Below are 14562 nucleotides of genomic sequence, written 5' to 3' on the forward strand. Positions count from 1 at the left end.
CTTCTGCTATTGCATCCAAACTTCTGAATAAAAAACTTTACATTGCATAAATACAAAATACACATTCGTTCTTGCTCTTCGTCTTTTTTTCAACTATAGGCCAGCTGGACATGTCAAAGGACCTTGATCTCACATGTGCAAATGTAGAAAGCAACTTTACCAAGCACCAAAAACACTTTCTAACCCAACATTTAATAGAATGGACATGAGATAAAACACCCAAATAAATTTATTTCGTTTTTCTATTGCTTATGGGATTTATGAGATTGATCACTGTTCGTTATTTTCACCTTTTTATGCATTAAGGTTGAAATACAATTCCAAAAGAATATTTAGTAGTACTTCTGTTGTTTGTGCTTTCCTTTCTAGATATTGAGGTTTTTTAAATTTTATGCACTTGCCTTTCGACGGAACCTATTCTGTCCGTCTGTATGCAATCCAAATCATGTTGCAATTTTGATGCATTTCGACCTTTTGCTTCTTTCTTTATAGTTAAATGTTGCAGGAAGGTACATGGAGTGTCCGTTTAACTCCTTTCACAGTGTTCATGTGAGGAGCTTATTGTACGTAGTATTTGTATTAGTAGTGAAGACATGAGTATGGCAAGGAGTTTGATTTTATTTACAAGTTTTGAAAAAAGAAATGCAGTTTAAATGTTTGAGGGTATATTACAAAGTGAGTAAATGGTTTCTCACAGTTTTCCATCTAGGGCATTTGTCAAGAAATCCAAAGAGTGTATTGCAAGAACTTTGATTCCTAACAATTTCCTAAGAACAAGGTACGATTGTATACATAAAAAGGCCCAAACATTTTCTCTCTATAAAATGTGTCTTGAATTAACCTTAATCAGCGTTTTTAGAAAGTAAAATATATGCCAGGTATATTATATCAACAAAATCAGAATTATATTCCTAAATGGATAGCATTATGACATCATGAATAAGACATTTCCCGCCTTTTTCTCAAAATAAGCCTGAAAACTGTCAAATGTCATACAGATTATTACTCAGGAAAAGATGTGCGCATTTGTCGAGCAAAATGAAAATGATACATATTGTATATCATTGTAAGATGAAAAATATGCTTCAATATGAATTTGCTCGACGTATGCGCTGTATGTTTTCTGAGAGGAAAACCACCTGAATTTGTGGATATTTTGAATGAAAATGGAATTTTTGCAAATTTATACCAACTTCAAGCTCTCGTCATATGACAAAAATCATTTTACTGATCAAACTGAGCGAATTTTGGGTTTGCTAATCTATTCCTTATTTGAATGCCAGGGTTTGAGCTCCAAGTGAAATCATCGATATTTTGGGCCAGATGACTTTAGAAACTGTACATACTTCTTTTCTCTTATGTTTGAAAACATTACAGGTTGTTGAACTCAATTTGTCGGGAATATTTTGCACACATAAGTTCTTGGGTTTTATCTACTTACGCACTGCAACACCTTTTAAAATCTTAAATTGCGTATTCATTACAGGTATTAACATCTGCATAATGCAAGTATTAATTTATTTTTATACATCTGTCATTAGACAGAATATATTAAGGTAAAGCGATGTCCATTCAGTTTTCAAGCTTTGACCTATTTATACAAGCTTGTGAAAGACGTATTATTTTTCCATACCATGTCCGATTCTCTTGTAAAACTCCAAATACACTGATAATCTTAATTGCATTGAACTAGAAATGCTTGAAAAAGAAAAAGAACTGAGAGGTATAGCAAATAAGACTTACAGACATATGTAATAATGACAGTCAGCGCCTCAGGTAACATTCGTCTTTACGAGCAATGAATGACACGCTCATTTAAATAGTCTGTTTACGTTGGAAGGACGATACGGTACGTTTTTTCAGTTTCAAGGTAAATACTAAATGAAAGATAATATTTATTTTCTTGCAGTGTTATATGTTACTGATTCTAAAAGGATTTTGCCTCGCTTCATCTCATCCTGCACGTGCGCAATCAGACATGTGTAACAAAATCCTGTTCGTCCTTTGCTGTCGAGTTGGTTTGTTATTAATGTGATACCGTGCAGCAATGCATACGCCATCGCTTATACAATAGGACAACTAGTAATGGTGTCTCTCATAGAAGCTTGACATACACAGCATTAGTCATCATGTGTTAACAATAATACTTAGTGTGGGTACATTATTCCAAAACTGTTATATTTTTGTAACATAAAACTCCTGTGTGAACATCTCTCTAGATACACGTATTTCTGTGGCTGTGTGAACATCTCTCTAGATACACGTATTTCTGTGACTGTGTGAACATCTCTCTAGATACACGTATTTCTGTGGCTCAGTGAACATCTCTCTAGATACACGTATTTCTGTGGCTGTGTGAACATCTCTCTAGATACACGTATTTCTGTGGCTGTGTGAACATCTCTCTAGATACACGTATTTCAGTGACTGTGTGAACATCTCTCTAGATACATGTATTTCTGTGGCTGTGTGAACATCTCTCTAGATACACGTATTCCTGTGGCTGTGTGAACATCTCTCTAGATACACGTATTTCTGTGACTGAGTGAACATCTCTCTAGATACACGTATTTCTGTGGCTCAGTGAACATCTCTCTAGATACACGTATTTCTGTGGCTGTGTGAACATCTCTCTAGATACACGTATTTCTGTGGCTGTGTGAACATCTCTCTAGATACACGTATTTCTGTGGCTGTGTGAACATCTCTCTAGATACATGTATTTCTGTGGCTGTGTGAACATCTCTCTAGATACACGTATTCCTGTGGCTGTGTGAACATCTCTCTAGATTTACTTTATGATAAATGGAATGATTTCAGCTTCTCTATCGTCAACTTCCCATATGTATGTAGTAAGATTCCATTATCACCTGTATATGGTGTACATATCTCAACTGATTCTATATACAAGAAATTGTTCTGCGTGTGATCAGTTTTTAAATAAAAGCAAACAAGTTGATGGTGCAGGGGTTTCAACGATCTCGTTTAAAGTCAGCATTTCGCAAATAAATTCTATGGTCGTTATAACAATCTAGTTTGCCAATACAACCTATCATTGGGTCAAATGCTGTCTGACTTGTTTCATGCCGATTGTTAGGCAGTTCTCTGCTCCCTAGCTTTGTCTACGGATAACTCCGTTTACCTGATCAGGATATAGGGTTCACGGCAGGTATGACCGTCGACAGTGGATGCTTTCTCCTCTTTGGCACCTGATCCCACCTCTGATGTGCCTAGGGGTCCGTGTTTGCCCTATTCTTAATTTTGTATTCTTTATAGGGTTAATGAGATTGATTACTGTTTGTTATCTTCATCTTTTCCGTTTCATGATAATACTTGTTGTCAATAAAATGATGATATTCGCGATTGTCATTATCCTTGGAGACCAGTGATATATGTTTTTTTAAAAATATTTTTGTTTTGTTTTGGGGTTTGTGTGAGACACATGAGGTAATTGTATTTTTATAGGTTGAGCTATGGTGAAGACGAAACATTTAGTGATCGGGGCTGCCACATTGTCTGTGACCATTCTAACCTTGTACAAGATAGTGGAACCTCACGAGCACATCATGAAGTTTTATCGATCTAACCAAACTAGTAACAGTGGCAGCGCGAGTTCATCACGACTATTGACGACAATAAAACTTCAAGATTCCCCTGCAAGAAAAATGTTTGAGAATGAACTCTCCAGAATAAGCTCGAATTTGAAATCAGGGCGTATTGCTGATCAAAACCCCGAGCCCCCTGTGTTCTACTATAAAAATGTGCTCAGTCAACAGGAACCAGAAGTTGTGCAACCTAATGTAGCTGCACAGCCGCAAACTTTTGTCAGTCTACATAACCAAGTTGTTGCGGCAAACCTTGATGTACCTAGTGATAATGATCAGCAAAAAAAGCAAAATATTCAGAACATCGAATTACCAAGTGATCCCGATAGAGTGAATACCCAAAATGTGTACCAACATTTCCAGTTACCAAATATTGTTCAAAATCAAAATATGCGCGATGTACAGGTACCAGCAGATTCTGCAAGACAAAACATCTCCAATAGTATGAATATAGCGATGCCAAATGCTCAGACCCTGCAGGGTTGGAGAGTTATTCACGAAAATGCCCAGATAAAAGGAAACCAAGCGGCATCATATGACTCTCAGATTATGAATCAATCCGTTGATCAGCATAAACAAAAAGCAATGGAAGCATCTAATAATAACACTGACGGTGTATGGCAGCCTATACAACAAAAATCTCAATTGTCTGATCTCATTCAAAGTGTTCAAAAAGACGGAAAGATTTATAAAACCTACTAATTATTGAAACACTGCAACATATTTTTATCAGGGTTTTTTTTCCAAAGTTGACGTATTTTAATGATATTCAGTATTTCAGTCCCCTACCGGCGGAGCCGAAGGGGACTCTGTTCGTCCATCCATCTGTCTGTCTTTTCGTCTGTCTTTTTGTCACAACTCACTCTTCCGAACTTTTCATCATACTTTGATTTAGGAAACTAAAATTTGGTATGTGGTTTATTAATGTATGTATACAGATCAAATTTGAGTTTCGTCACAGTTGAGAGATTTTTACGAGATTTGTGGGACTTTATGCCAAATATAGGTTTCCAGATTTTTACCACAATGCTTTAGCTTAGAAATTTGTTATTATTTAATGATTATATACATATCATGATCACTTCTGTTACGGTTGAATTATTTTAACAAAAATTGTAAGACTTAGTTTCATGGTTGAATTAACTTCTTCAATTTTTTTCTCTCTCGATTTTCCCCAATGCTTTGAGGAAGCTGAAATTTGGCATGTGGTTGACTACTATTTGTTTATAAATTAAGATCAAGTTTCGTCATAGGGACAGGTTTTTACTACATTATTTGTCATTGTACCAAATGCAATTTCCTGACCTTTTTTCTACAATGCTTAAACCAAGAAGTATGACATTTGATATAAGTAGACACATATTAAGTTTCATTTAGTCACAGTAAAATTATTCCAACGAAAATTGTAAAAGTTAAGTCTCGTGGTTGACTGAATTAATCCTTGTACTCCGTCTAGTTCTCTGAACATCATTTACTGTGTGAGATCCATGTAATTTAGGGCATGCCAATTTGTAATCAAGTCCGTCAGATTCACCATCGAATACAATATTACTTCCGGGTTTTAAAACATAATATCCGACAACTCGACCAAAGAGATAAGATGGTATTTTTTTCTACTTTTTATTCAAACTCCTCAGTAACATGATGATAAAAAATAGCACTATTTATACACAATGGTCTGCAATAATAATTAGATGAAAAATACAGTTTCTGCAATGTTAGAATACAGCGGTATACAATGGAAATTTCTGCGCTGCGGAAACTTAGATTCTCCACGTTTCCAAATTGTTTCCGAGACGAGAACCTGTTGAAATCTGCAGTTTACGCAAGTTTCAGCTTTGAGAAACTATTGTATACAGATAGTATATGATAAGTTTCTGCAACGTTTTGATGGGTTTTTCTGCAATGTTTCAATCAAGACTCGTTTGCATAATATACCAAACCGCAGTGTGGGGCTGAAATTTTAAAAATTAATACCTGTGTTTTTAATTATTCGTGTAATCTTTGTTGACATGATTAGTAAATATTAATCAAAATGACTTTCGCATAAGGTATGCTCATAAAATGTACAGCAGTGATATCCATATGGAACTACATGCAGATGATACATGGCCATGTTTTCATACTCCAAGATTCATGAGCAGACCTGGAGTTAGGTCTTGCAGTGTGCAAATATGATTCGGACACATTTTGACAATGTATTGCCATAAAATTCCATAATGATGTACCCCCTCGATGCATCAATACGCAGCTGACCATGTTTGATGGTCCTAAGCATTACAGCACTCAAGATATGATTCAACCACGAGTTGAATACGTGACAATAAAGTAAAGATATTTTGGATATACGTGATTTTTCTTTTTTCTAAATCTTTGATGAAAAAAAAGATTTAGATTATATTTTCTCATGTATGATAATGAAATTCCTTCCCAATTTATGAAATTCCATCTTTTCTTGGATGATTTTTTTTCGCAGGTTACCTTACATTCAATTGGAATTTCCCTATTTACATTAGTTCTGTATTTGCTGAATCGATTTAATGTGTGTAGGCATTCATTTCTTACGGATCTACAACTCTCATCAAACCAAAGTTTATCCTCCTCTTTTGCTCTGTAGTTAACATTGCTATGTCTGGGCAAAGCAGGTACAGTTTCTACAGTCATCTGGCCCAGAAAATTGATGATTTCAATAGGAGTCCCAAAATCTGCCATTCCAATAATGAATATATAAGCAAACCCAAACTACATTTAATTTGATCCAAAATTGCTTCTTGCTGTAATGACAAGAGCATGAAGTTGGTATAAAATTGCCAAAATCAATGAAAAAATTCATATATTTAGGGGGTTTTCCTTTCAGAAAACATGCAGCCCATGCGTCGAGCAAATTCATATTCAAATACATTTTTTTATCGTCAATTAATAAACAATATATATTAATTTCATTTTGCTCGACAGATGGGCACACCTTTTCCTAGGCAATAATCTGGATGAAATTTAACAGTTATTAAGCTCTTTTTGAAAAAAGGCGGGAGAAAGTCTTATTCATGACGTAATAATGCTATCAAATAAGCAATAACTCTGATTTAAGTTGAGATAGTATACTTGGCATATATTTAACTTACATAAAACACAGATCAAGCTTAATTCAAGACACATTTGAAACAGAGACATTTTGGGGGCCTTTTTATATACACAATCGTACCTTGTTTACATTTTTCAGTTATCTCATTTATTAAAAAAATTCCCAAGAATTCGTGAAACACCTGAATCTAGGGATTCGCTCGACTGCACATCTATGCTTTGAACGATTTCCTTAAATTTGTTTTGATGATCAAATTGGGAATTCCTTATGACGTCAGTATTATCTCCCTTTCAACGATATATCGGCGACGTTTTGTCTAGTAACAATAATAACTTTCATTCGTATGTCGATTCGATATATCCCTGTGAGCTCAAATAAAAGACACCACAGAGTCGTCCACTTCTGCTTCACACTTCGATATTTTATTGCACGGAGACATTAATGTCAATCTGACAACTCAACTGTATGACAAACGGAATGATTTCAGCTTCTCCATCTTCAACTTCCCATATTTATGTAGCAATATTCCATTATCACCTGCATATGGTGTTTATATCTCTGAACTGATTCGATATGCAAGAGCTTGTTCTACGTATGGTCAGTTTTTAAATCAAGGCAAACTATTGACAAACAAGTTGATGGTACAGGGATTTCAACAGTCTCGATTGAAGTCAGCATTTCGCAAATTCTATGGTCGTTATAACGATCTAATTCGTCAATACAGCCTATCATTGGGTCAAATGCTGTCCGACGTGTTCCATACCGATTGTTAGGCCGTTCTTGACACACTGATTTTGACTACGGATAACTCCGTTTACCTGATCAAGATATAGGGCTTACGGCGGGTGTGACCAGTCGACAAGGGATGCTTACTCCTCCTAGGCACCTAATCCCACCTCTGGTGTGTCCAGGGGTCCGTGTTTCCCCAACTCTCTAATTTGTATTGCTTATAAGAGTTGGTGAGATTGATCGCTGTTCGTTATCTTCGCCTTTCATGTATTGGGTCTGTCATTGTGCTTCTACCTCCTCTACAACACGTGTGTCTTTGTCGTCCAATCGCTGTAATTCTACCATCAAGGCGTGGTCTGAAAATTCGTTGAAATTATCTACCCTAAAATGATTGATACATGTAAGTGACCTTATTGAATTACTCACGATGCAATAGCCATTTATGCTTATTCCCCCGGTACCAAAAAATGTAAGAAGAAGAAAAAAAGAAATTAAAAAAAATTACCATCTTTATCACCAAAGTCCTTGCCATTTTAAAAAAAAAAAACATTTGTGTCGTCCTACAGAATCCCAGTTGTATCTATTGAGCATCTATGTGTTGTAAACTGAACGTTGTCACTGACATACTCTATTAATGTGTCTAATGTCTGGTGTAATGCATTATTTAATCAACCTATTAATTTCAATTTGCTCACTTGGCCAATACGAGAATTCAAATTCAAATTATGACCTTTCCACATTTTGTTGTGTAAAAATTACCATACCATTTACCGCCGCGGTGGCCTAGAGGTTAGAGCGTTCGCCCCACATGCGGAAGGCCGGAGTTCGAATCCCGGCCGTGACAGACCTATGTCGTTAAAACAGATAGTGACAGTTCCATCGCCAAACGCTCGGCATTAGGTAACAGCGCGAATGTCACGGGTCCTCTGAGATGACCTTAAAAACGGATGTCCCGTGTCACAGTAGGTGTGGCACGCTAAAGAACCCTCACTCCTCAATGGCCGTAGACGCCGGGCAAAGGCATAAATTTGAAGCCCTTCACCGGTGTTGGTGACGTCTACATATGAGGGACGTTAAACAAGATACAATCAATCAATCAATATTTGTGGTTATCACGTCAACATTTCTTTTAAAATATTAAGTCCATCTTTGATAAAAACTATTTACCTGTGGGTGCTTGTGACGTTTACTCCGCACCGTCCAAGTCTGTAGCGACAGCCCCTGTATCTACGGCCCTTGTGCTCCCTCCTCTGAACTGCAAAGCTCTGGTGTCGCTGAACGATTTTCCCTCCTAATAAAAATATCAGCCTCGCCCTGGTCCCTCCTATCCCATAATTCTTTTCGAAATTTGTAATCTTCCAGGCGTTGCATCTTTGTGAGATCCGGGCCAATGAACACCTCCTTGTAGTCTGTATTATCATTTAGCGTTCTTGAATCTTTAAGAAGCTTTCTTTTTGCTTCTTCACTACTTTCTTTTTGCTTCCTCACTACTTACTCTTTGCTTCCCCACTACTTACTTTTTGTTTCCTCACTACTTACTTTTTGTGGTCTCCCCCCCCCCTCTCTCTCTCTCTCTCTCTTCTCCCACAACTTTCCACGGAATAGCAGGGATCTTCTTAATGCAAGGATAGAAACGGCTATATTTTAGCCTAAACTATGTGTTATGTAAACAAAATTCGGGCCTTGTTTCTGTTTACAAACTAGTGAAATGTTAGAGTAATTTAAAGCATCCTAAATTGGCTCACACACACAAATCGAACTTTCAAATGGCACATTCCCATGGGGATCCGGGTTAGAATAGGTCCTCAGTAACCCCTTGCTTTTCGTAAGAAGCAACTAAATTCTTCGGATGAGACAACAAAAACCGAGGTCCCATGTCACAGCAGGTGTGGCACGTTATTAGTAAAGATCCCTCCCTGCTCAAAGGCCGTAAATGCCAAGTAAAGACCTATATTTTACAGTCCATTATCGGCAATGTTGACGTCTCCACATGAGTGAAAAATTCTCCAGAGTGACGTTGCAATCAATCGACCGGTCACTTGGTAACCGTTGAGCGTTCGCTTCGCAACCGGGAGGTCGTGAGTTCGAGCCCCGATCTTTATCGTGTCACACCTGCTGTGACACAGGGCCTCGGTTTCTGCGGTCTCATCCGAAGGACCGCCCCATTTAGTCGCCTCTTACAACAAGCAGGGGGTACTGAGGACCTATTCTCACCCAGATCCTCACGGGACTCGAGACCCGATCGTGCCAAACCTAAGACGTTAACAGATTAACATGGGTATTGATTGCTCTTTTGCCAAACGCTAGGCATTTAGATGTGAAAATCGCGGGTCTTTCGGATATGACCTTAAAACCGGAGGTCCCGTGTCACAGCAGACACGTTATAAAAACCCTCACTGCTACGGCCTTAAGCGCTAAGCATATGTCTGATTTGTAGTACTTCACTTACAGCTGGTGACGTCTCAATATGAGTGAAGAATTCCCGACGAAGCCTACCTACGTTAGCGTCGTAGGTTTGATGCGGCCAAAACATGACCAGGTCTCGAACTCACGACCTCCCGGTTACGAAGCGATCAAACAAACAATCAATCAACTTTCCCTATAATGCTATGAACAGAGAAAAGGAGAGTAACTCTGTTTCTCTTCAAGCATTTGATTAAAAATACTTAGTTCATTTCAAGTGTTTAAAAACATTGTTTACTCATTATTGTTAGTGATTCAAAAGGAATGCACTTGTACCAAAAAGGAATGAATGAATAAGTTGACAAATTTTGGACAAAATGCTTATACGTGCAGTGAGAGATAACTCCTCCTAAAGTTAACAAAAACACTGCCTGCCTCATTAAATGAGTTGTCCTCTTGAGAATATTAACATGTGTAGCGATAGTAGATGAGCGGATAATAGGATTTAATTTTAATTAGATTGCGTTGAACACGACGTAAAATATGACAACTGTGCTCATACACATGAGCCGATCATAGGATCTAATTTTAATTAGATTGAGTTCAACGCAGAATGATATGGTGTAAAATGTTATAAATGTATAAGATATATTGAACACCAAATTAGCATAAACTCAAATACCATATGGAAGATATCATAAATTGTGAATACTAAAAACCCCGTACTTGAAAACACATGCTTCATTTCCCTATCAACCTCATTATGAAAACAGAAACTAAAATATGGAAATGACAGATCATGCAGTATTCTCGTAGATATTTTCTTTTCAAATACCTGGTAAAAAAAATTCAGTAGATCTCGACCCGGGTTAGAATAGGTCCTCAGTACCCCTTGCTTGTCGTAAAAGGCGACTGAATGGGGCGGTCCTTCGGTAGGGACCGCAAAAACCGAGGCCCCGTCTCACAGTAGGTGTGGCACGATAAAGATTCCTCCCTGCTCAATGGCCATAAGCGTCGAGCATAGGCCTAAATTTTGCAACCCTTTACCGGCAGTGGTGACGTACGGCGGCGTAGAGAGGCCAAGTAAAAAAAAAAAAATTATTCGTTCGGACGAATTAGTAATTTGTTCGGACGAATTAGCAATTTGTTCGGACGAATTAGCTATTCGTTCGGACGAATTAGCAATTTGTTCGGACAACTAAGTTATTTGTTCGGACGAATTAGCTATTTGTTCAGACAAATTAGCAATTCGTTTGGACGAATTAGCTATTTGTTCGGACAAATTAGTAATTCGTTCGGACGAATTAGCAATTTGTTCGGACGAAGTAGAAATTCGTTCGAACGACTAAGTAAATTTGTTAGGGCAAATAAGTAATTTGTTCTGACGAGTTAGCAATTTGTTCGGAAGAATATGTAATTAGCTATAAGGCAACGCCAATGCCGTAGTGAAACATCATAAAGTGGTGGTTGAGAAGCACAAAACTTAAATTGGGGCACATGCTAAAATGGGATTCAATTCCAAAAGTTTCCATATAAACATCATGAAGATGGCGACGGTAAATACAGTAAACTACATAACCACCCCAACCCCTGAAATATCAAGCTAAAAATGACAAAAAAGTTTTTCGATAAGACAAAATGATATATGCTGTCTTTATAGAGAGTTCTGTAGATTCATTTACATGTAGGTACATGTATACATACATATACAGAGATCTATAAGCTTGTAGGGAGGGTTGGCAGCGGGCACTCGTCAGGGACGTAGCAACAGGGAGGGAGGGGAACAGGAAGGGCCTGGTCCTCTCCCCACTTTTTAAAAAAATCTTCCCTTTTTTCTTTTTCTTTTTTTACATATCAAAATTCTTTTTGGTCCGGCTGAACCCCCCCCCCCCCCCCACTCCTTTTCTCCTTTTTGGCTGGCCCCCTTTCAAAAACGATGCTACGCGCCTGCTCGTGTCCCCATAACACTTTCAAAAGTAGGGAGTGGGGACAAGAGTATGTTTGTGCCCCCTCCTTACACTTCTGGGAAATTTATGTTCTAAAATTGTTAGGCCCCTAATTGCTATAAAGAAAAATTGGTATAAAATTTGGATATCCAGATTTACGTTGACAAAACTATGATAGGCTCTGATTGGCGCATAATTTCATTATTGTCGTCCTATACAAAACTTTAGTTTCTTATTGAATGTGTTACACTCCGTTGTACAGAAAATTTTCATTTAATATACTTTTGTCCGGGGAAGGGGCGGGGGGGTTGAGGCCTACCTCAAACTTTTAAGACTGAGCAAGGTGTAGGGATTCCCACAATTTTTAGCTTGTTATTTCAAGGGTTTGGGGGGGGGGGGGGTTATGAAGTTTACTGTATTTACCGTCGCCATCTTCATGATGTTTATATGGAAACTTTTGGAATTGAATCCCATTTTAGCATGTGCCCCAATTTAAGTTTTGTGCTTCCCAACCACCACTTTATGATGTTTCACTACGGTATTGGCGTTGCCTTATAACTAATTACAAATTCGTCCGAACAAATTGCTAACTCGTCAGAACAAATTACTTATTTGCCCGAACAAATTTACTTATTCGTTCGAACGATTTCTACTTCGTCCGAACAAATTGCTAATTCGTCCGAACGAATTACTAGTTTGTCCGAACAAATAGCTAATTCGTCCGAACGAATTGCTAATTTGTCCGAACAAATAGCTAATTCGTCCGAACAAATAACTTATTTGTCCGAACAAATAGCTAATTCGTCCGAACGAAATGCTAATTTGTCCAAACAAATAGCTAATTCGTCCGAACAAATAACTTATTTGTCCGAACAAATAGCTAATTCGTCCGAACAAATAACTTATTTGTCCGAACAAATAGCTAATTCGTCCGAACGAAATGCTAATTTGTCCAAACAAATAGCTAATTCGTCCGAACAAATAACTTATTTGTCCGAACAAATAGCTAATTCGTCCGAACGAATAATATTTTTTTTTACTTGGCCTTTCTACGCCGCCGTAGTGACGTCTCCACATGAGTGAAATATTCTCGAGAGGGACGTTAAACAATATTCAATCAATCTGAAGTACATCTACTTAACACTATTACATCTAATGATTTACATATGTATGTAGAACTTTACTTTCAAACACAAACTTCTTTACAAATCATTACATCATTATTTTTACAGAATCATTTTACTTTTCTGGAAGTTTTGCCTTGCTGAATTAGAATTTTTTGTGAACATAAAGACTTTTTCATTCACCGACTTCTCGTGAATCTTGTTATGCTCATAAAATACAATTAAAAATATCGGTAAAATTTGTTTTATAACTTTCTACTTTCATAATACTAGTAATCATAAAAATTGAAGATAACAAACAGAGTTCAATCTCATGAATCCTATACTGAGTACAAAACTAAGAGTTGGGCAAACACGGAACCCTGGGACACACCAGAGGTGGGATAAGGTGCTTAGGAGGAGTAAGCATACCCTGCCGACCGGTCACACCCATCGTGAACCCTCTATCTTGAATACTGCAGTAGGTAAAAGGAGTAAATCATTGTAATCTGTATTCAAAATCAGTATGTGAAGAACGGCCTGACAATTTGTTTGAAAAACTTTTAATATTCCATGTGTAATTACAAACAGAATTCTGAAAGACAATCTTAAAGTGTTCGTTCCACTTGTTTTTCAATGGTTATTAATGACACTTTTTTGTCCAAAGGTAAACAGCCCGATCTTTTAAATCAATGAAACAAGAAATGGACTGTTTAAATCTTACCACATAACTGAGAATATAAATCTTATTTTGTATCACTTTTGATTTAACAAGAAGGGGGGGGGGGAGTAATTTTAGAGTGCGTTACAAAAACGTCTTTTTATATCCTTCTGCTAAATTATGGGAAAAGAAAATCCTGTTGTTGTCCTCGGTAGTCTTCGTTCTATTGGTATTCACTCGTGAAATAATATACTCGGAACCTCTCTAATTAAAAAACACCTCGTGACAATTACTACATTCTAAAATCAGTCTATATTCTGAACCTCATTGCACATTATTTCCAAATTTCAAATTATTTAACGCCCACCCCATCAACAAATTTCTATCTTCAATAACATAGCTTGTCCCGTGTATAATTTCAAATTGGTCTTCAAAGACATGCCACCCAAAAGCTGCTCAAGTGTAAAATAATTTTTTGAGGTATTTGTTCAATTTGATCAGTCATGGAAATTTGATATGTATCATTCATCAAAACATGAAGTTTAGAATTTAAAAGCTATGTTTTGAAAAATAATTGCCCATTTTAGTGCATCAGAAATTGTTGTAATTAAATGTAAAGTGTTCAATAGAAACAGGTTTGTAAACGTAGAACAAGAAAATAGAAAGGTAAACTCACATACAACTTACTCAAATGTACTAGAGATGAGATTGGAGATGAATTTCATTATCGATTATGTTGTAGTGAACAAATAATAATGTAGGCTATTGGATGTACCAATACATATACGTCCATTTACTGTTTTAAAAAAAAACACTGTCCAAGAATCTCATGGGGATTTCGGGTTAGAATAGGTCCTCAGTATCCCTTGCTTGTCGTAAGAGGCGACTTGATGGGGGCGGTCCTTCGGATGTGAACGCAAAACCCGAGGCCACATGTCACAGCAGGTGTGGAACGATAAAGATCCCTCCTTGCTCAAATGCTGTAAGCGCCGAGCATAGGCCTAAATTTTGCAGACCTTCACCGGCAATAGTA

The 14562-nt window shown here is 37.2% G+C and overlaps 1 protein-coding gene across 2 annotated transcripts; it reads left to right on the top strand.

Moving 5' to 3' along the window:
* The first annotated feature begins 1784 nt into the window (after nt 1-1784).
* On the top strand, nt 1785-5642 carry LOC125653125 (uncharacterized). Of its 2 annotated transcripts, none has more exons than XM_048882488.2 (2): nt 1785-1849; nt 3466-5642. In XM_048882488.2, exon 2 carries the CDS (start codon nt 3474-3476, stop codon nt 4305-4307), a length of 834 nt encoding a protein of 277 aa, XP_048738445.1. In that variant the 5' UTR covers nt 1785-1849; nt 3466-3473; the 3' UTR covers nt 4308-5642. The 2 variants fall into 2 exon arrangements, with proteins under 2 accessions (XP_048738445.1, XP_048738444.1); XM_048882487.2 differs by having other exon boundaries at nt 1797-1870.
* Nucleotides 5643-14562: the final 8920 nt, after the last annotated feature.

The sequence above is a fragment of the Ostrea edulis genome, chromosome 9, assembly GCF_947568905.1.
Source record: "Ostrea edulis chromosome 9, xbOstEdul1.1, whole genome shotgun sequence".
Classification (NCBI taxonomy): domain Eukaryota; kingdom Metazoa; phylum Mollusca; class Bivalvia; order Ostreida; family Ostreidae; genus Ostrea; species Ostrea edulis.